The sequence below is a fragment of the Leopardus geoffroyi genome, chromosome E2 (genome assembly GCF_018350155.1).
Source record: "Leopardus geoffroyi isolate Oge1 chromosome E2, O.geoffroyi_Oge1_pat1.0, whole genome shotgun sequence".
Classification (NCBI taxonomy): Eukaryota; Metazoa; Chordata; class Mammalia; order Carnivora; family Felidae; genus Leopardus; species Leopardus geoffroyi.
Genome location: NC_059335.1, coordinates 18,199,908 through 18,222,270, shown reverse-complemented (window position 1 = coordinate 18,222,270; position 22,363 = coordinate 18,199,908). Strand labels below are relative to the sequence as shown.

The 22,363-nt window shown below is 50.9% G+C and overlaps 1 protein-coding gene and 1 long non-coding RNA gene across 2 annotated transcripts; one reads left to right on the top strand and one right to left on the bottom strand.

Annotated features, from left to right (window-relative positions):
- Positions 1-418: 418 nt before the first annotated feature.
- LOC123578322 lies at positions 419-7,727 on the bottom strand. Its single transcript, XR_006702311.1, has 3 exons — positions 7,377-7,727; positions 4,439-4,525; positions 419-2,417 (listed from the first exon to the last, which is right to left on the bottom strand). It is a non-coding gene; the product is annotated as an uncharacterized LOC123578322 (long non-coding RNA).
- On the top strand, positions 4,963-6,473 carry LOC123578269 (free fatty acid receptor 2-like). Its single transcript, XM_045441209.1, has one exon. It carries the CDS (start codon positions 5,160-5,162, stop codon positions 6,144-6,146), a length of 987 nt encoding a protein of 328 aa, XP_045297165.1. The 5' UTR covers positions 4,963-5,159; the 3' UTR covers positions 6,147-6,473.
- Positions 7,728-22,363: the final 14,636 nt, after the last annotated feature.

Here is a 22,363-nt window from a genome sequence, read left to right as displayed (position 1 = left end):
GAGGTCTTCGCAGACTCGCCCTCTGTCTTCCTTCTCGACAGACTCGAGTCTGTCTTCCTTCTTAGCCCCAGTCCAACCCCCGGCTTATGCTACGATCCATCTGCAGACTGCCTTGCACCAACGGAATGTCAGCTCCGCGAAGCAAGGCCTGTTCGCTGCTGATTCCCCAGCACTGGCGAGGGTGGTAGCATGGGGGCTGCTCAGGAAACCCTCGCTCAGTGAATGTGTGGGCGTGTGTCCCCTTCTCTCGTGCAACTCGCCATTCCTACGACATGCTTTTTCCTTTTAACAATATATCTCGCAGTTTGATCTACGCTGGCATATGCAGATCTGCCTGGTTACCTGTAGCAGGTGCATGGCAGGTCTACCGACTGGGTGCTCCATGGCTTTTACTCGATCAGATCCCTACTGACGGATACAAGTTGTTCCCAGTCTTTTATTATCACAGAACAAACAGACAAAGAACACTGTGAGGATGTGCTTCATGCACACGGGAAAGTACATCCATTTAATAAACTCATAGATGTCAGCGTGTTGGACCAGATGGTATGGGGTTTTTCATTCTGAAAGGCATCAGCAAATCGCACCCTCCAGAGAAGTGTCCCAAGTAACGAGGGGAGAGAGAGGAGCAGGAGATGAGGTCAGAGAGTGACAGGGACAGGAAGCCAACACAGTAGAGCCTGCAGGCCACGGTAAGGACTGTGGCATCGACAAGAGATGGGGAGGTCACGGGGTTTTGAGTAGAGGAGGGATGTGACTACTTAGGTTCTAACAGGACCATTCTGGTCGCCGTGTGGAGAACAGACTGAAGGGGCAACAGGAGTGGCAGGGGGATCAGACAGGAGGAGATCGTTCAGGGACACAGGCGAGCGATGGGGATGACAGCATGAACCAGGGTGGCAGCGGAGGGTGTGGTCAGTGGTGAGACTGGGGATATATTGTGAAGAGACAGCGGAAGACGTCTGCTCACAGAATAAATGGCAGAGGAAGAGAAGAATCACAGCTCTGTCTCGGGGTTTTGGTCTGAGTCACTGGAAGGATGGGGTGGCAAACCTGTGTACCCTGGGGCCCCACTCCCGAGACGTGGGAAGCCAGGGCACGCAGAGGCAGCAGCCGGCGGAGGGGGTGGCGGCCGGAAAACCTTAATTTCCTAACAGATGGAGGTTTCTCCATCTTCGACTGTGGCTCCAAGGGGTGCAGCTGAACGGCAGTGGGCTGAGCTGTCCAGGGGGCTGGCTCAAGAGCAAGTACGGCAGTGACTACCTTGAACCCTGCTCCCTGGATGGGCCCATGTCCCTCCCTTCCCTTCCCTCCCCTTCCCCTGGTGGCGCATGCCACTGAGCGTGTGACTGGACACCACTGTTCCTTAGCCTCTTAAAATGTTTCCCAGAGACTTCATGTTCAGCGCCCCCCTCTCTGGCCTTTCCCCAATCTGTTGGTGCTGATGCTGAAGAGGACAGTGATGAAGACACAGTGATGTGTGTTAGGAGGAACAAGAAGGGGGCTGTCAGCTTCTGCCTGGCTAGGGCAGCTTATCGGGACACACCAAAGAGCAAGAGAGGGAGATAAGATCAACGGATGCAGATGTGACAGCTGTCTGTCCTCTGAGGTCGAACAACTCCAGATGACAGTCAGCACTCTCTAACTCCCTCCTGGGCCCTCTCACCGCCGCCCACAGGCTGAGCGGCCTGACCTGGCTTCTGCACCCAGCCACCCTGGCCTCCTTTCGGTTCCTCTGACACAGCAAGTCTGTTCCCGCTGCAGGGCTCTGGTGCTTGCTGTCCCCTCTACCTGCAACGCTCTACCCATGGCTGGCTCCTCTCCTCCGTGTGAACATCCCTGCTTAGCCCAGGCCTTTCCTGACAGCTCTCTCCCCCAAAAGCCCCACACCAGCCTCCCTCTTGATTTCCCTTTCTGCTTCCTTCCTTCACTTGAAATTCCCTGGATGGTTTCCCTGATTACTGTCTGTCCCATTCGCCCGTGTCCGCAGCGTCTAGAGCAGGGTCTGCACGGAGCAAGGGCTCAGGGCGTCTGACGACTGGGGGTGTGGTGATGTGAAAGGTGAGGCACGTGGAGGAAGCCCACGTGCCAATCAGCCGTGAGCAGCCTGGGCAACGCTTCACTGAAGGAAAGTAGGGATGCTGCGTGGCCCGCCTCCGTGACGTGGCTGTGTGTGAGGTCCACGGAGCCTGCTGGTTCTCTCAAACAGTTTGGTCTGCACTCCCCTTTCTACCCCGGTGACCCTGGGACCTGAGCACCAAGGACGTCCCAACACTGCTGGCTTGGGTGACAGAACGGAGATAAAAGGGAAGACAAAAAGTGCAGGTTCTGACCTCCTTGTCGCTTGTGTCGGCAGCTGGCAAGCTCTTATGGGCACCCCCAGCTCTTGTCCTTTCACTCCACAGTTACGCAAGTGCCTGTGACATGCAAGGAATTGTACATTGGTTTTTTTTCTATGGACAAACTTCAAAACAGTCCCTTGCGGAAGAGCCAATCTTACCTAGACGCCACCCCAACATCCCATGGGAAGGCCAACATCCCAAGGGTGGGCTAACAGACTCCCGTGGTCTCCCGTGGTGCTAGCACCTGCTAATAGATTCTTCAGCTCTGTTCTGACTGGGGAATCAGCTCCTTGGGGACAGGGGTGGAGAAAGGAGGACCCTCCCCTGGCATTTTAGGATGAGAGCAGCCTTATGTGGCAGCACTCTTCACCTTTCCAGTAAGTTTCTGTCGCTCAATCAAATGCAGACAGCAACATGGTACAAATTAATTTGGTAGAGAGTAAAAGATAATTATGTTCCCTTTGCCCATGTGTATCAAGCATCAAAACCAATTCCTGAATGCCCATTTTAGGACAGGTACAGTGTAGGTTAGGGAAGGCCAGCCTACAGGAACATAGAGAGATCACTTGGGGACCAACGTGGGGAGTGATAGGCAATAAGAGATGCTTTCTGGGGGGCGCCTGGGTGGCTCAGTCATTTAAGCATCCAACTTCGGCTCAGGTCACGATCTCACAGTTTGTGAGTTCTAGCCCTGCATCGGGCTCTGTGCTGACAGCTCGGAGCCTAGAGCCTGCTTTGGATTCTGTGTCTCCCTCTCTCTCTCTCTCTGCCCCTCCCCCACTTGCAGTCTGCCTTTCTCTCTCTCTCTCTCTCTCTCAAAAATAAATAAATATTTTAAAAAATTAAAAGGATAAAAAAAGGAAGGGACCTGATGGGCCAGAGGAAGTCAGACAATGCTTAGGACACTAATGAGTTTCAGAAGAGCCTCCTAGAAAGAGAACAGGAAACTGATTATGTCAGGGGCCTTGAGAGAAAAGATGGGGAAGGAAAGGGTGCAGAAAGAGTGGAAGGAGCAGGAAGAGGCCACGTGTTCAAAACTGGAATAATTTCCCAAGCAAAGGAAAACAGAATTGATTACTTGAAACGGGGAAAGAGGAGGAAGCCCAAAAGAAGAGGTGTGATCTGGATTCTGGGAGAAATAAGTTTGGTGGGGACAGAATTTGGTGGGGGATCCAGAGGGTCAAACTGCCTTGGGAAGAGCTCGGCTACTGACCTTCCTCTCTTTGACCATGTGACTCATCCAGGTATAAAAGTCTCGTGTTTGTGGAAGAGAAAAAGGTGGTCCAGTTAGACAAAGTTCTTCCTGCTCCTGAGACCCGACAAATTTGAAAAGCCATCCGACTGTCTCCAGGAAAAGGCAAGACACCCAACTTTGCTTGTGCTCAGGGAAGAGGTCATTGGGATCACAAGCCCACAAAGGGATGGGACAGAAGGAAGGAGTGAGTGTAGATAAACTTATGAAGGGGGGGGGCAGAGTATGGAGTTTACTCTCCGAGGAGACAGGACGAGAGGTCAGAGAGATGGGAAAGGGGCCAGGACAAGTCAAATGGCGAGCTGGTGGTGCTGGTGGGGGCCGGGTGCAGGTGAGAGGGGTGGGAAAACGAAAAGTGAGCTCAGCCCCAACTAGATGGCAATGACCCTGTTCACCTGGCCCTCTACCTCAGATGCTCTGATCTGGGAACGTGATACCTAGATGGGACACCAGTAACATGCTAGCAGTAACAGGTTGAGGACTCAAGTTTTATTTTAAATGTCTCCCTTCTAGTGATAAATAAGAGATTAAACGTTATACTCGATCGACATAAAACTCACATACATGTGCTTTCTTCAGGCAGTGAGAAAGGGTGCATTTGCAGGTAGCAGGCTGGGAATTGTGGTACTTCTAGAGAAATCATGGTTATCTGTGATACGAGGACCTAAGTGATTTTCCCAGTCATGTGACTGACAGGAGGCATGGCCGGGGCTGGGATCCTGCCGACCTGGCCCAGCTCAGATCCCTCCCATCCCTAGCCCTTCCCCCCACCCCGCCCCAAAACCTACAGGTTTTCTTTGAAGGGCTCAGCGTGGAATCAAGAAGCTGGGTGTCTGGGACTCACCTCGGGCTCAACATGCCCATCCCTCAGGCCTGACCAAATTCTCATTTGCAGGGGTGAAGCTGAGAGTCTTCTGTTCAAGCCCAAAGACTTGGGGAGGGAAAAGAAAGAGAAAAGAGGCAAATATAAAGAAAGAAACCACAACCAGGCTGAGCAAAATTTGGAGAAACTCGGAGACAGCCTCAGGCTTAGTCCCTCCAGGTAATGAAGCAGCTGTTTCCTTCCCCTCTGTTCATACAGACATTCATTTATCAACAGATAGTGTTGAGCACCTACTATGCACCAGGCACAGTCCCAGGTCCTAGGACACAGTGGTGAACAAGACAGATGAGCTCACTGCCCTCACAAAGGGGCCTTTCTAGTGGGGACCTGGAGACCTCAGAACTTTTCCTGTGGGAACTTCTAAGACATCACAACGTTTAGGAGACTAATCATGCTTCCTTTCTTCCGTCCTGTCCTCCCTCCCTCCCCTCCCCACCTCTCCTCTCCTTTCTTTTCCTCTTCTTCCTTCCAGAAGTAATTGTGCAAGGGAGCAAGGAGGCCTTCTTTCTCCCTGATGCACAGGAAGCAGAGCAGTGCTCAGTTTTGAAGGGTCAGCCACAACCACTCAGCAAGGCAGGGAGAGGAGACGCACTGAGGCTGACAATGGAGTCACCTTGGTTTGGGGCTGGGAAGCCCATGGTCAGAGAGGATTCTGACTTCATTTTCTGTCTCTTCAGGAAGGATGGCCCCGAGTCCCCACAGCCTGGGACTTCTCTTTGTCTACCTAATGTATTTTCTCATTGGTCTCCCTGCCAACCTCCCGGCCCTGCGGGCCTTCGTGGGGCGGGTCCGCCAGCCTCACCCTGCGCCCGTCCACATCCTCCTGCTCAGCCTGACGCTGGCGGACCTCCTGCTGCTGCTGCTGCTGCCCTTCAAGATGATTGAGGCCGCCTACGATTTCTGGCCCTTGGGGGATGTCCTCTGCGCCCTCACTGCTTACGGCTTCTACAGCAGCATCTACTACAGCACGTGGCTCCTGGCGGGCATCAGCATCGAGTGCTACCGCAGCGTGGCTTTCCCCGTGCAGTACAAGCAGTCCCGTCAACCCGTGTATGGAGTGATCGCCTCTCTGGTCTCCTGCCTCTTGTCCTTCGGACGCTGCAGCATTGTGATCATCGTCCATTACTTACCAGCCAACAAGGTTGGGGGTGAGGCCAACGGCCTCCCTCTCTGCTATGACAACTTCACCCAAGAGCAACTGGCCATATTGCTTCCTGTGCGGCTAGAGCTGTGTCTCACCCTCTTCCTCATCCCCATGCTGGTCACCATCTTCTGCTACTGGCGCTTTGTGCGTATCATGCTCTCCAGACCCCAAGTGGGGACGCGGAAGCGCTGGAGGGCGGTGGCGCTGGCCGCCGTGACCCTCTTCAACTTCCTGGTCTGCTTTGGGCCCTACAATGTGTCTCACGTGGTGGGGTTCTTAGAGGGAAAAAGTGAACAATGGCGGGTGTACGCTGTGTTGCTCAGTGCTCTCAATGCTTGCATCGACCCCTTGGTTTTCTATTTCTCCTCCTCAGTTATGCGCAAAGCCTTGGATAGGAGGCTACGGAGTCTGCAGAGCTGGGCTGCCTCGTTGGCAGGGCGCTGCAGGAGAAAAGCTGGAGAAGCCGCCGCAGAGAGAGGAGATGAGAGTTTGGGTATGGCCAATGTCGGCTTCACAGGAGACTAACTCTGCCAGCTCGGGGAAACATTTTGCGGGGAGGGCTCCAAACGGGGAACAGTGAAACAGAACTGGGGTGAGTTCACCTGTGCCTAGCTTAAGAGGCACAGAAGAGCAGTAGACCTCTCAAATCCAACTCATCCACTGGGTCGGTGCTTTTGTTTTGTTTCCTGGCAGTTATGACATTTCCTTATTTGTGGCCGGCACTGCCTCCTGGTCAGCCACAGCCCTTTTATCCTTGGAATTCTCTCCCCATTCAGTAGCTATATGATGGTAGCATTCCTTCAGCCGGTGCAAAGCTTTTTGCTCGATCCTTGGCCCTGACTCGGCGGGGCGGGAGGGTGCTCCACGCTCCAGGTCTGAACGTCTAGCACAGGCAGGAGTCTGGAGAGTCAGACAGGATCCTGCCATGGGAGCCCGGAGGTCTAGCCCCCCAGCCAAAGCGGTTGCTGGCTCAAGTCTATGAAATGGGCAAGAAAAGAAACAGGCCTTGAGGGAAGAGTCAGCTCTGGTGTGAAGAAACTCGGGTCAGGATACTCTTCAGTAGTTCTGCCCTATTTTCAGTCTCCAACACTGTGTATGTGTGTCTTCTTTTTTGCGTCATCTATCTTGCCAGAAGTCTGTTGAAACTCATCTTTTCAAAAGCCCAAGGCCTTCTCTGGTATTTATCTATGCTTTCTATTTCATCAGTGTTGGGTTGTTCCCTTCCTCCTACTTTATGGAGTCTTTTCAGTTGCTCACTTGCTAACGTATTTCAAGTTGACATTCATTCATCTTTAACCTCTGTTCTTTGCTATCGCAAGCATGTAAGACTATGAAGTACAGTGTCAGTGGGATGCTACAAGTCTGCATTTGCATAATTTTCACTATTTTAAGTTCTAATAGGCCCTAATTTCCACAGGATTTTTTCCCTTGGACTCAAGTTTAGACATTTTCTTTATTTTCACAAATTCTTCTTGATCCTTCTGTTATTTGTTCCTACCCAAATGGCACTGTGGCCAGAGAATACGCTTTGAATGGTTCCAACTCTTTGAAATTTGTTGAGAACTGCTTTTGGGCCTGGAATATTGTCAATCTAACGTTCCAGGTGTGACAAGAACATAGATCCTGCAATCGTCAGGCGCATGTTGTCTCTGCACACCTTAGCTCAAATTTGTTCATCTGTGATGTTTGAATCCTTACAACCATTATTTACTTTTGCTCTATTTGATCTACCAGTTACATGGAGAGGTGTGTTACCTGCTCCTCCGTGATGGTGAACTTGTCTACTTCTCCTCGTAGTTCTGTCTTCCTGCTAAAATGAAATGTTGGTCATTCCTTTTGCCTTAAAATTTATTTGGTCTGATATAAATATAGCCACACCAACTTGTTTTCGTGGTTAGTATTTTCCCAGTACATCACTGTCCATCCTTTTACTTTCCGACTTTCTATATCCTTAGGTCAGGTGCATCTTTTACAAGCAATATATACGGTGGCTGGATGTTTTGTATGTAATATGGCCTGACAATTCAACCGTATTGGTCTTTTACCTGTATTGTTTTATTCATTTATACTTATATAAAAATAATTTCCAATATGCTCGGATTTATTTCTGCCCCATCTTATTTTTTTTTAATTAAAAAAAAATTTTATGTTTATTTATTTTTGAGAGAGAGAGAGATAAGAGTGCAAGCAGGGAAGGGGCAGAGAGAGAAGGAGACACAGAATCTGAAGTAAGATCCAGGCTCTGAGCTGTCAGCACAGAGCCTGATGTGGGGCTCAAACCCACCAGCTGTGAGATCATGGCCTGAGCCAAAGTCGGATGCTTAACTGACTGACCATCCCAGGTGCCCCTGCCCCATCTTATTTTTAAACACTTGCATGGAAGTGTACCCACATACTGAAATATACACTCATACTGCGAATGGCCTAATAGTAATTGTAATAGTCAGATGAATTATCACAGTGAACACAGACATTTAAGAAAAAAAAAAAAAATGAAACGCCTACCATCTTGTTTTGTGCTATTTTCTTCACCTTCTAATATTTCCTTTTTCTCTCTTCTTGCCTTCCTTTGGGATTAAGTTTTTTTTATTTCTTTTCATTTCTCATATCATTCTCATATTTGTTTCTCATATCACTGAATTGGAAATCATATACTCTGTGTTTAGTATTTTAGTGGTTATTTTAGATGTTTTAACATGTTAAGGGTTCCTTAGTTGGTTCCTCTCTCCCCTTCTTCCTTCTTCCCTTGGTGTTCTAGACAGCATTCAACTATGTGACTCCTATACAGCAGTTTTCAAAGTGTGGCCTATAGACCCCTGGGGTCCCAGAACTTCTCTGGGATCTGAGGAGTCCAAACTACTTTCATAATTATATTAAGATGCTAATTGCCTTTTTCGCTCCCATCCTTCCACGAATGAATGCACAGTGGAGTTTTTCAGCAGCTACCTGACATGTGATAGGATAACAGCTTTGCGAATAGAGCTGCCTTCTGTGAAGCTTGAGGTCTAAAGAGGTCTGCAAAAATGTAAAACAGTGCCACTCTTCTCCCTAGGATTTTTTCTTTTGAGAATATAGTTATTTTCATGAAAGTATGTCTTTATATTAACATGTAATGGTTTTCTGATTATTTTTAAATAAATTAATACATATTTAAAATGTTGTGTTTTGGGGCACCCAGGTGGCTCAGTCACTGAAGCGTCTGACCAGCTCAGGTCATGATCTCGCGGTTTGTGAGTTTGAGCTCCATATCGGGCTCTGTGCTGACAGCTGAGAGCCTGAAGACTGCTTCAAATTCTGTGTCTCCCTCTCTCTCTGCCCCTCCCCTGCTCACACTCTCTCTCAAAAATAAACAAACATTAAAAAAGTAAAATGTCCTCTGTTTTAACTTCTAATGTGGTATATGTCAATGGCTGGAACATAACACTTTAAAAAGCTCTTTGGGGTCCCTAGTAATTTTAAAGAGTATAAAGGGATCCTGCGATGAACAAGTTTGAGAACTGCTGATCTAGTGTGCCAAGGAGGCCTCCGCGGGTTCTGCTGGATGCCACTGCACGTCTAGAAAAACAGTGTGCTTCCTGGTGTATCGGCACTGAATGATTCACAACTTCATAAAGTTTCATGCCACTTAAACTTTTGGAGATGTGAGTTTAAAGTCTGCCTGGCCAAATGCAAAGCTTTTTGATGTTTTAAATGGGAGATGCAAAAACCAGAACCACCCTGTCATGAGCTAAAAGAGTAAAAGACCGGCCTAGATGGGTCGGATACAGCTGCCCTGCACAGAACTGTGCGCTCGCCACTTTATGCTAGTCAAGAGTCTTGTTCCAAAGGTCCTTTGAACTGGCGTTTTCTTCTTGTTCCGTGGATGAGGATCACTTCATCTGCACTTAGGTGGTGGTATGCTGATCCAAACTACAGGTAGGGTTCCTTCTCTTGAAAGTTGGACATGGGGCGCCTGGGTGGCGCAGTCGGTTAAGCGTCCAACTTCAGCCAGGTCACGATCTCGCGGTCCGTGAGTTCGAGCCCCGCGTCAGGCTCTGGGCTGATGGCTCAGAGCCTGGAGCCTGTTTCCGATTCTGTGTCTCCCTCTCTCTCTGCCCCTCCCCCGTTCATGCTCTGTCTCTCTCTGTCCCAAAAATAAATAAACGTTGAAAAAAAAAAAAAAAGAAAGTTGGACAAACCGGAAATCTCCATACTAATTATATTTGGCCTACGGCATCCTGAAAAAACCTGCACGTTTGATTTTCATCAGCAGAGATCAAAGACAGCTTGTTGGGACAAAAGTTATGAACATACTGAGTGTGCTTTATTTTTGGCGGGGGGGGGGGGGGTGCTTCACAAAGCCCCAGTAACAGCCCCAGTTTGGCCGCCGGGGTCCTCGGTAACAGGTAGTTCATACAGCCTAAGTTCAGGGCTACTCCCGTCGCACCTCCTGGGAAATCCATGGTTCCTGGAGCGTGGTGTTAAGGAGGAAAAACAAAGGCTGGAAGATACCATTAGCAGAGTCTCCTCGGCCCTCTCTGGTTTCCAAGTTGAGGGTGGTGAGGGCAAACTTCCACTGGAAAGGGACTTTGGCATGAAATCAGGTCACTTGGTTTATGTAAATGTAGGGGACAGCTTTCTCTTCGAGCTGGGCTCAAGAAACCACACCCCTAGTGAGCACCTCACAATCGCTGAAGGCATGACTTTTTGACAGTAACAACAATAAACTGCACACTGTTTGTAGTTTACGTTACATTAAGTAAGTATTATTTGGCAAAGACAAAATGATATTAAACGTGCTTTCAATCCATCTACTCCATCCTATTTGCAAAACACCTGCGATGCTCCCAGCTCACTTGGCAACGTCTACGCCCCCGCCCCGACTTGGGTGGGGAGCTGATGGCTTACGGGACGTCTACTGAGAGCCCTACTCAGGCATTTCCAGTATCACTCCCACGAGGAAGCCCCATTACCCGGGAAAGGGTGCAGAGTGATAAGAGGCAAGTGGCGAAGGGCAAACTGTTTGTTGGACTCGAAGATTCCAGCTTTATCACAACACGCTCTGCAATCCCTTTTCAAAAGTGAGCTGGCAATTCAAGGTGGACATTTGTTGCTCTGGCCTTCTTGGCTTCCCCCTTCAGTGGCGACAGCACCGCTCCCACGCCACCCCCAACCGTGATGTCTGGTGGAGCTCGCTTCACCCCCTCCTTCATACTCTGGGGTAGAGGTGTGACCCAGGGCCAGGGCGAGCCATCAGCAGAGCCCATCTGACCACAGTGATGGTTCACACCCGAGCATGTGACTCAACCCGGGCCAAGGAAAGCTAGCCGGGCCCTTCTCTTTTAACCATTTAGGAGAAAGAACCCCTTCTTCCACTGAACTCACCTTGGGAGAATGCTGGCTTCAGGGGCCACTTTGAGGAGAGATGCTGAGGTCAACTAGAAAGAAAGCAGTCCACGCATTTGAAATCCCAAAGCAAGACATACTCTGGGGTTATTCAGATCTGAAAACCAAAAATTCTCCCTCTTTAAGAGCTTAAGCCAGTTTGAACTGGGTTGTCAGTCGCTCGCAACCAAAAGACATATCATTCCTCAATTGCTCACAGTGGCGATCAGTCTTTCTTCAATTGTTTTAAAAATTCAAATCAAAAGTTTAAGTGTGAAAACTTAAAAACATAACAAATATGCATATACCCATCATGCAGAGTAAATGCTTGTTACCAATCATATTTCTTCATATTTTAAAACATTTTGTTTTCAAGCAATCTCTATGCCCAATGTGGGGCTCGAACTTACAACCCCAAGATCAACAGTCCCATGTTCTGACTGAGCCAGCCAGGTGCACCAATATTTCTTCAGATTTTTTTTTAATGTTTATTTATTTTGGAGAGAGAGAGAGACAGAGAGACAGAGAGAGAGAGAGAGAGAGAGAGAGAGAGAGAGAGGGAATGAGAGTGTGCGTGCATGGGGAAGGGGCAGAGAGAGAGCAGGTTCCAGACTCTGATCTCTCAGCACAGAGCCAGATGCAGGGCTCAAACCCACAAACCATGAGATTAGGACCCATGAGATTATAACCTGAGCCAAAGTTGGACATTCAACTGACTGCAACACCCAGGCACCCCACATTTCTTCAGATTTTTTAAGTTGATGTTCCCATTATGTTTCTCTCTCACTGAATTTCCTCTCTTCTTCGCCAGAAGCAGTATTATTTTGGAATTGAAGTGTATCTTTCTGGTCCACGGACATGTCCATGAAATGTACCTGAGCCCACAAACATAGTTTAGTATTCTCTTCTGTGTGTGTGTGTTTTTTTTTATGTCCACAAATATCATATGGTCATCCTGTGACTTGCTATTTTCCTTCCAAATCATGTCTTTGATACCCACGCCTCTGACATTCATCACTGAAGCTTAGGGCTCTCATTCATTTCTTTGTCTGCTGAGTAAAATGCCATCCTGTTTAAAAGCGGTTTCAGGGGCGCCTGGGTGGCGCAGTCGGTTAAGCGTCCGACTTCAGCCAGGTCACGATCTCGCAGTCCGTGAGTTCGAGCCCCGCGTCGGGCTCTGGGCTGATGGCTCAGAGCCTGGAGCCTGTTTCCGATTCTGTGTCTCCCTCTCTCTCTGCCCCTCCCCCGTTCATGCTCTGTCTCTCTCTGTCCCAAAAAAATAAATAAACGTTGAAAAAAAAATTAAAAAAAAAAATAATAAAAGCGGTTTCATGTTTTCCATTCCACTAGTTATAAACATTTGGATAATCTATTTTTCACCAGCATAACAATGCTGCTTTGGACATCCCTGTGCATGCCTCCTCGTACACATGTGGGAAAATTCCTCGAAGCAGAGAACCACTGGGTGGCATGGAATGTGCATTTTCAGTTTTAGCAGAAGCCACCGAGACCAGCCCTGCAGCGAGTCTGGCCCTGGAGTGGACACAAGGTGATGAGTGGGAGGGAAAGGGCTAGGCACGTGCTACCTGCCAACAGAGAAAGGGGTTCCGGTGAGGCCCGAGACCTGCAAAGCAACCTCATGGACATACACACGGACCCTGTGGGGCCCTGTGGGGCAGACAGCCTCTCCAGGACTCTAGGGATAAAAGAGTGGCCCGTCTCCCCATTCCTCACCTTTCCTAACCCAATCCGGACTCTTGTGACCATTCAACAAAAGCATAAAGGTAAAACGACACAACTAACGCAGCCGAGAGGGGTTTTCCCCCACTGTGTAGTTTATGCAGAAAGCGCACCCGGCCTGCGGAGAAAAGGGGGCTGGAGGCGAGCGCAGATGGACAATGGAGCGAAGGGAAGATAGATAAGACGCTGGAATCCTGAGGATGAGAATGCAGCCCCTGCTGGCCCTGGGCCCTGGGCCAAGACCAGATGCAGCTCCTGTGGAGTGGGAAAGCACAACCTGCCACTCATTCATGTGTCTGTGTCCAATGGCTTCCAAGCAAACCGGGGCTGCCCCGGATCTATATGGCTTATGCAGACGAGAGGTGAGAAGGCAGAGGTGGTGCAGAGGAAGGGCACGGGGACACGGGGAGACACGATCAGAGGTGCTGCCTGCAGACGTGATGGGCTGTGTAAGGCCCCACTTTCTTCTTGGGTGCTCATGTGTCCGGGGACTCTAGAGAGGTTTTGTGAGGCAGGGCTGAAGACTAACCGATTCAACAAGATCCTCACTAGGGGCAACTGACCAAACAAGGAACACAGCCAGGGGCAGGGATGGGAGTACGTGAGAAAGCTGGCCACACGCAAGTTCATTTGGCATAAGCAGCCCAGAGACAGGGATGTAAAACAGGTTTCCTGAACTATGAAAGCAGAACAAAATCTGAAAGAATAATCAACGCTTGAGATCTAGAGATGGCCAACGAGAGTTTTGGGGAAAACAATGAGGGCTGAGTGGCCTGATAGCTCAACTCCTGACCTTCCTCTTCCTGACCCACAGCAAGTTCAAGTTCAAATGCTCTTGGCTCCTAGGGGACCCTGAGATGACAGAAGTACCTGCCTCTGCACCTTCTCCCATGAGTTGGTAAACGTCCATGGCAGCCTGATCTCCAAGATCAGTCTGCCTGGGAACGGGCTCAGGTTAGTTCAAAGTACCTAGCAATCCTAGGAGAAGGCACCCTGAAATCTGACCCAGAAAAGGAAATGTATAGAGGCCCAAGTGACCACAGGGTCACAGCCAGGGAGTAAGGTGAGGAGTTCATTCCCAAAGTAGGGGTGAGGCCAGAATGATAAGAGACCAAGAAAACTGAGCAGGGACTCGAGGTAAGGTGGCAGAGGGATCATGTAAGTTGAGGTGGGGGGAGTGGGGGGGGACACCAAGCAGAACCGGTCTTCCTCTTCAGACTAGAAAAAGGCCTGTATTCGATCGGCCTAGGCTGTACCAGGCCTCCCCTCTGTGCTGGCCCCACTTCCTGGGTGGTGACCTGGGGTTTTGCCAGCATCCATTCTTCCTTCTTCTGGTAGCAGTATTCCAATTTTCCCTTAGTCAACCACTTCTTTTCCACTGTCAGTCCATGTGGCATGGGGCAAGAGGCAAAAGGCCAGCCCCGACCCAACCGCAAGGGGAGGACACATTACCCAGACAGGTCCGTGTCCAGATCAGTCCGTCCAGAGTCAGTCATTTCTAGTCTCTTCTAGAGTGTCAAATCTAGAATGATTTGGAAAGAAGCATACTGTTTCCACGGGGTGGTTAGGCTGGTAAAATGTAATCCTGGAGCTTGTGGGAGCCATCTTCACCAGCGCTCTCAGGCCAGAGAGGGCCTGCCTGAGAAAGAAGCTGGTGTAGGAATCCAGAACTGAGACACGGAGACAGATGACGACAGTTTCATTTACGCACCTGGATCTGGCCGTTCCCAAAGCCACTTTGCCCCAGACTCTTTAATTACATAGCAAATAAATTCTCTTTTTTGCTTCATCAGCTGGGACAACGTTCTGTCCCCTAGAAGCAAGACATTAGGACAAACAGTTGATACACGATTTGTCGTTAACAATAAAGAATAGGTGCTTCTGAATTGTATCTTTTACGATATTTTAAAAACAAATCAGAACAGATTCAAGGCTACCTGTACAATTTCACCAATTCGTTTGCATTCTGACATGCAAAGATGAGAGTCAGGGCCCCCGGGATGGGGATGGGACATAGCTCTGGGCATGCCGGTGACTGCCTTCTCTGTTCCAATAAGTCAGACGCCTAGTTAACAATCCCTTAAATCAGGAGAAGTGTGGTCTACATTTGCAAAAGTGCTTCCACACGTATCATCACACGAGTTAGAAGACAGTGAAGCTGGTTTCTTATGCCCCCTTCAAAAGCAAGGACCCTAAGAGAGTCCGGAGAGGCTAAATGCCTTCCTCAGAGATACACGGCCGGTCAGTGGCGACGCCTGGACCAGAATCTATGTTGGTCCCCTGGTTCCAGCGCTCCTTCGCTTCCACCAGCTTCCTCAAAAGCCAGTATCTGGTGTGTGGGACTCAGGGACAGCAGTTGGGAGGAAAGTCCCGGCTCGCTCCCTGGGGGACGCTCTCACAAGGGCTTTGAGGGAACAGAGAACAGAAACCGCGTGGTTGAGGCTGGGAAGACTCGGCTCTAGGAAGATTCCCGACTACATCTTTTCCGTCAGGGGTTTATATCCCTCTTTCTGGCCATCTAACACCACCGAACGCCCTTCCTGGGGGTCCGTGCCCGCCCAAGGTAGAAGCGGAAACTTGCTCTGCAGGAGCCTTCTCGCATCTAGGGCGCAGGCACGTGGCCTATTCACACGCACAGGAGGGCACGGCGCTGCCAAGCTGTGGGGTGAAGGTGCGGGTGTGGTGTGCACGCAGCCGTTCCGGGGAGGGTGGCGGCACACACGGGCGGCTCCGAGGGCATAATCCGGCACGACCTCCACGTCTGCTTCTCCGGCTCCCCGGGGGATTCCAAGAGCCGCCTCCTGTCCTTGAAAAAGAAGGTTCCTTTCTGCCTCAACTAGCGAGAGGGCTGTCTGCTGTCTGCACCGAGAAGGCCGACCGTCCTCTTCGTCTACATCTTGTCCGTGCCATCGGTCCCTCTGCCAACGTCCTGGCCACGTGTGACCTCCCGGGAAGAACGAGGCCCTGCCCTGCTCCACCCACGGCCTCCTGCAGTGGCAACTGCCACTACTCGACACGGTCAGGCTGTGGCCAGCGGTCCACGCCTTCGTCGGTTCTGGCTTCGTGGCATGTGGCACGTGGGAGCGGGGCTGTCCCTGTGGGAGATGGGCTGCTGTGCCAGCCCACATCTTGCCCCTACAACTGGGCTGCCCTGTGCTCCTAGGGCCGCAACAAATGAATGTGACGGCCTCCATTTCTCTGTGAGAATTTTGTCCAACAGCAGCTGGGTGTGGTGCAAGAACGCCGAAGGACTAAATGCCAGGATCTTGGGACTCTACCTGCATTTCCGGGGTGGTGGTGGGGTTGGGGGGGGACAGGAAACATTATCGAGTACTTCCTGCTCTAAATGTTTCCTATGCTCTAAACCGCTATGCCAGCTCTCCCAAAAGGCTCTCATTGCAGGGCCTCAGGAAGGCTTGTCCAGGGAGACAGACACGGGCCTGCACCCTCACTTGTCCGTCATTCATTCCTTCACTCAACTGCATCGATGGGGTACCTACTCCAGGGCAGGCCTTGCTCAAGCTGTAGAAAACACGACGGTGAACAAGACAGAGAAGCTACCAGCTCTCACGAAGGGCATCTTCCGGAAGGCACTTGAGTTGAGGAACACCGGTATGCCCCCTCGGGCCGGGCATTTGGGCTCCCCGGAAACAACACGGTACTTCAGACTGATTACTCTGTGACCAAACTAATAAAAGACCTGAGGCAGCTAACAATGTCATTTTGACAAGTGTGGCTTCCTCCTCCCTGTTTCTGGGCCAAGCAGTGGTAAGAGGTAGCAAATAAAAAAATAGTTGTTTGTTTAACCTGCAAGTGTGTCTAATTATTAAGCAAACGAGAAGTTCTTACTGGAACAATGTAAAACCAAGCCTGTGACCTGTGCACCAGGAACTATTGATGAACAAAGGGTAAATAAAGACCTTCCCGTCTGGGTAAAGCACAGTGAAGACAGACTACCGTAATAAGGAGGAGAGGGGCCTTCTGTAGGTGGAGTTGCCATGCAAGGAACCTGTGAGGAGGAAGGAAGTGATCAGTCATTGATTCTCTGCTGTTGACACGGCCCATCTTGGTGACAGCCTGACCCCGGAGCAGAACCAGAGGAGGCCGAGGCAGCTCCAATCCTGCCCCTTCATTAAGGAGCCTGAAGGCTTCCTTTTGGAGGCTGTCAGTCCCCTGCCCAACAAAAAATCAGAATAAGGCAAGGTCCCCAGGTGGCTGAATGTGCTCTGGGAAAGGACTGTGGGTGGCATGGGACGGAAGGAATCAGGACAGCGCCACACTGCTGGGGACAGGGCGAGAGCTTCCCCTCCAGGGCACAGACAGACAGGGAAGGGAGAGATCACAGAGAGAGTGCAGGGGTAGAGAGACAGCAGCATGCTGAACTGGGCTGGAATGGGGGCGGGTGGCCGGAACAGATCAGGTCACGGCCACAATACTGCCCGCTGGAACTTCTGACTCAGATGCTGTCGACATTCTCTCTCATGGGCAAGAGAGGGATTGGCAGCAGTCACGGCTGGAATGTTTTGGGGAGTCTGTTTAGCATGTCAGCATAATCAGTCCCATGTGTGGCCACTGGAAAAAAGTTGAGAATTGTTCCCACAAAGAGTTTAGTTGTCTGGTGACAATTTACAGTAGAGAAATAGCTGCAGTTCTGCAAAGTGTCTTCACCTAAGTAACCTCGTTTCTTCCCCCCAAACAATCCTGCTCTATTCACGGAGGGCTACGACCACAACAAAGCCCAGAGAGGTGACGTGACTCCCCAGAGCCATGCAGCTGATCAGGACACAGCCCTCGTGGGAATCCAGGCTGCCTTCCGAGCTGCCTGGCTGACATCCCCTTTTGGGAGGTTTTGGAGGGGACGAGGCCAGAAGGCATTCAGAGTGGTCAGCCGGCTCCCCTCCTGCCTGTGGTCCCTGTCTCCACAACGGAGCCTTATAGTTCCGTGTGAACGCCAGCTGTCCAGAACAGAACTGTGAACTTGAACAACCCCAAAACGGCCACTGGACCCACTCCTCCTATGTGACAGCAGCTCTCAAACCCTGGCATGCACCAAAATCTCCTGACAGACTGGTTAAAACACAGATCACAGGGTCCCATCCCCGCAGTCTCTGACAGAGCAGGTCTGGGGTAGGTGGTCAAGAACGTGCATTTCTAACAAGTTCCCAGGTGCATTTCTAACAAGTTCCTGCTGGCATAGGGGCCACACTTTGAGGACCACTGATCTGGGATGTAACGGGCATCTTCCCCTCCTGGAGGTGGAGAGAGGTTATGAGACTCTGGAATCCTTATGAGGAGACTTCTTCAGGTAGAGAAGAAGAAAGGATGAGCGGGCGAGGTGGAGACCTCAGCAGAGACCTAAGGAGCTGCTCTGCCAAGAGGCACACGATAGGAAACCCAGTGAAGAGGGAAGCAGCAAGATGAGGTCAAAGCAAGTCGGGAGGAGCTTGTGAGACACGGAGCAGAGGACAGAAGGCTGGGACCAGGCTAACATTCACTTTAGTTACCAAAGAGCACTATCACAACCGTCCTGCAGTAGGACTTACTTACGGGATTTTTAAAAAACTGGGGCGCCTGGGTGGCTCAGTCGGTTAAACATCCGACTTCAGCTCAGGTCACGATCTCGCGGTCCGTGAGTTCGAGCCCCACGTCGGGCTCTGGGCTGATGGCTCAGAGCCTGGAGCCTGCTTCCGATTCTGTGTCTCCCTCTCTCTCTGCCCCTCCCCCGTTCATGCTCTGTCTCTTTGTCTCAAAAATAAATAAACGTTAAAAAAAATTTTTTTTTAATTAAAAGAAAAAATCAACATTTTTCAGGGTGCGCCTGGGTGGCTCAGTCAGTGAAACATCTAACTCTTGGTTTCGGCTCAGGTCACGATCTTGGCAGTTCGTGAGTTCTAGCCCTGCGTCGGGCTCTGTGCTCAAAGTGTGGAGCCTGCTGGGGATTCTGCCTTCCTCTCTCTCTGCACCTCCCCTACTTGCTCTCTCTCTCTTTCAAAAATAAATAAATAAATATTTTAAAAAACTCTTTTAAAAAATTGACATTTTTCTCACATATCATTTAGCCTAACCCTAACCAAAAACAAAATAATGATAGTAACAGCAGCCAACACTTACAAGTGCTTGCCACGTGCCAAACGTGCTCATACACGCATACGTTTACACACGTGCACACACGCATGTGCACGCATACACACACACAGCCCTTCCAATCCTCACGACATCCCTAAAAGGTCAATATATCATTATCCCCATTCTACAAATGAAGAAACTGAGGCCTGGATAAGGTAACCCTGCCCAATGTTACACACACGACGCACAGCGGGGCCAGGATTCCAACCCGCGTGGCTGGGTCCACAGTCCACGCTCCTAACCCCCGAAATGAGGGCTTCAGGGGTGTAACTAAAGGCTAGGTAACTTGCCAAAGGACACAGAGCAAGCAATGGGATGGACACCGACACACGACTATGAATACGACTCTCACACCTGAGTGTTAAACACTGGCACACGTGGGCTGTGGCTGGTGACGGTCACCAGGGGGTGCTAGGCTGGGATGGCACCAGGGAGAGGAACCTGGAATTAGCCTGAATGAATCCTGGAGACGACCCCTGCTGCGAGTTGGGCGTGAGATGCCCATCCTGACTTCTCCGTACCCCTCAGCCCTTAGTAAAAATAACCCCAAAGCTGACTTTCACTGGTATCATGAAAACAACTGTTTCTGATTTTGTCTTTCAAATGCAAAAGTGTATGAAATAAGCTTTTTCAAAGTACTTACTCCATCCCATCCCGCACCCTGTCTCCCCAAACAGCCCCCAACCAAAACCTTTGCTCTTCAGAGAGACTGAGGGCGCAGGTCAGCCACACGGTATCAGACGGATGGCTGGGACAGAGGAAGGAAGTGAGGCCAGCGGGTGGAAAGCAGGGAAACTCAGCTTTGCCCCACTTGGTTCCTCCCACACCAGAAACTCTCCCTCCTCTTCCTGCTTATCCAGGCTTAACACCTGGAGAGGAATGGTCTAGGAAGCCCCCCATCCCCACTCAACCCGCCCCCCCCCCCGACACACACACACATACACACAACCACAGACAGCAAGGAGGTACCAGCAGGGATCTGAGGATCATGGGAACCACTGTGGCCTGATACTTGACTTCTGCTCCAGAATTGAGATTCCTCGGTAACATTCAGAGGCTGTGGCCTGTTCTGCGTGGGCCAGGGCGGGCAGGAATGAAGGCGAGACAACTCAGGGAGGGGCATCTGGTTGTGGCTCAGTCAGCTGAACATCCGACTCTTGATTTTGGCTCAGGTCATGATCTCACACTTCATGAGTTCAAGCCCGGCATCAGGCTCTGCATGGACAGTGTGGAGCCTGCTTGGGATTCTCTCTCCATCTCTCTCTGCGCCTCCCCTGCTCATGTGTGCTCTCTCTCTCAAAATAAATAAATAAATAAACATTAAGAAAAAGTTAAAGAAAAAAGACTCAGGGGGAAAAGCAGCACTCTCCCTTCCCAACACTTTCTTGCAGGGGAAGTTTGTGTCATTCACACAAATCTAGAAAAGTCAGAGTTTAGAGTTTTAGAAAACTCTAAAAGTGGGCATCTGGGTGGCTCAGTCAGTTAAGCATCTGACTCTTGATTTCAGCTCAGGTCATGATCCCATGGTTCATAGGGTCAAGCCCCACATCTGGCTCTGTGCTGACAGTGCAGAGTCTGCTTAGGATTCTCTCTCCCTCTCTCCCTGCCCCTCCCCCCCCCACTCTCTCTCTCAAAATAAATAAATAAACATTAAAAAAATTCTAAAAGTAAAATGATGCAAAGGAAGTGAGGCAACAGACACAGCGAGCAGTCTCTTCCCTTCTGCTCCTACTATCTGGAAAGTGGGCCCGTGTGGGAGGACAGTGAAGCCTGCACAGAGAGAACGGAGGGGTAAGAGAGAGATGTGAGGTCCCTACAGAGGATCCTGCATCAGGAGGCCTCCCCGACCTCCCCGAAAGCCAGGGGAAGAGTGAAGCTTTGACAGACAGGAGCAAGACACTCTTGCACTCCAACAGGTAACCAGAGGGGGTCTTCAAAAACCATAAATCAGATTTCACTTCTCTGCCCAAAACCCTTCCATGGTTTCCTATTACTTTGAACATAAAGTCTGACTCTGCCCGTTGGGACTACAGACCCCTGCACGATGGGCTTGTCCTGCCCCAGCCATGCTGTTCTCCTTTCAGTTCCTCCACCACACCGTGCTCTGCGCTGCCCCTGGGCCTTTGCACAAACTGTCTTGTCTACCCAGAGTGCTCTTCCTCCGGCTCTTCACCTGGAGAGCTCCTTCAGGCCTCTCCTCAATGCCACTCCTTCAGGGAACACTTCCTTGCCACTCCCAGCACCTCCCTCTCATCCCAGGTAATTCTATTACATCATCCTGTTTTATCTCCTTCAAGGAAAGTGCCATGACAAAAAATACCTTCGATGTTTATGGATATACTCTTCTGTCCTCCTTGCCCCCACTACCAGGTAAAGTCCACGAAGGCAAGGGCCGTGTCTGTCTTGTTTGCTCCTCTATCCCCGTCTGTTCGTGGGGAGATGGGATGCATGACCTGGTCGTCACCCTGCCCTCACTTGCCTAATCCAAGAGACTTTTGGGACTTTCCGAGGAGCCTAGGGCTGTCCTGGGCCTGCAAAGTTCAGAGGGAGATGACTGGAGAGAAGACAGGAGGTGGCAGAGAACATGTGTGGGAGCAAGAGCGGAGCTGGATTCCCCCAAACAGCGGTGGGCTCTGTGAGGCCACGTGGCCGCGGAACACTTTTCTGGGCAGGCGGGGGGCCCTTGGACCTGAAAACCAGTGGTTCCCAATTTCTACAAAATGTGCTCTGCTGACCAGGGAATGCCGAGTGATGCAAAACCAGAGAGGAAACTGCTCTGGCTGGACCGTGCCAGGAAGGGAACAGGAACTTGACAAACTTGACATTGTCCAGGGTGGGGGTGGAGAGGAAGGGAGGTGAAGAAAGACCAGGAGGAAAAGGTCAGCTGGCGACCTGAAAGAGGCCTCCAAAAGAGAAAGTATGGGCTGCGTGGATCCTGGATGTAAAAAGGGGCCTGGGAGAACAGTCAGAACGTAGATTTGGAGAGATCGATCAGATTCGCAGGGGCAGAGATGTGGAGAGAAGCAAAGAGGGCCCCACCGCCTCAGCAAGGCCCCGCGAGGGCTCTTCCCCTCTGACACCTGACGCCTTGGATGGGAGGGCTCTGCGGCCCAGTAGAGAACAGCCATGGAGGTGTTTGCAGGCCTGCGCCCTCCGCCCGAAGCCCCGACACCTTCCTGGGGGGGTGGGGGGGCACCGTGGGAGCTACCCCACTGTTTGCGTCTGGGGAGGGGAGGGGGGTGCTGGAGCACACGCCACAGAAGCACCGAGACTGCTGGAGGACTCAGTGGAGGGTGCCTCTCTTGGGACCAGTGTGATGAGCATCAGCAGGGCAGAAAAGCAAACGGGGTCTGGAGGTGAACGCGGGCAGATGCTTACACAGGGGCCAGGCCGCACAGGAGCCCCAGGTGGGTTGGTCCATCCCTAGCCAGGCCAGGAGCGTCTTGGCCCATCCGGTCCTCTAACTCAGCGGTTCTCAAAAAAGTGTTGAGACACACTGGTGTGTGGCAACC

What these genes read in the sequence shown, in the direction of transcription:
- LOC123578269 (XM_045441209.1), top strand. Translation starts at nt 5,160, where the DNA reads ATGGCCCCGAGTCCCCACAGCCTGGGACTTCTCTTTGTCTACCTAATG.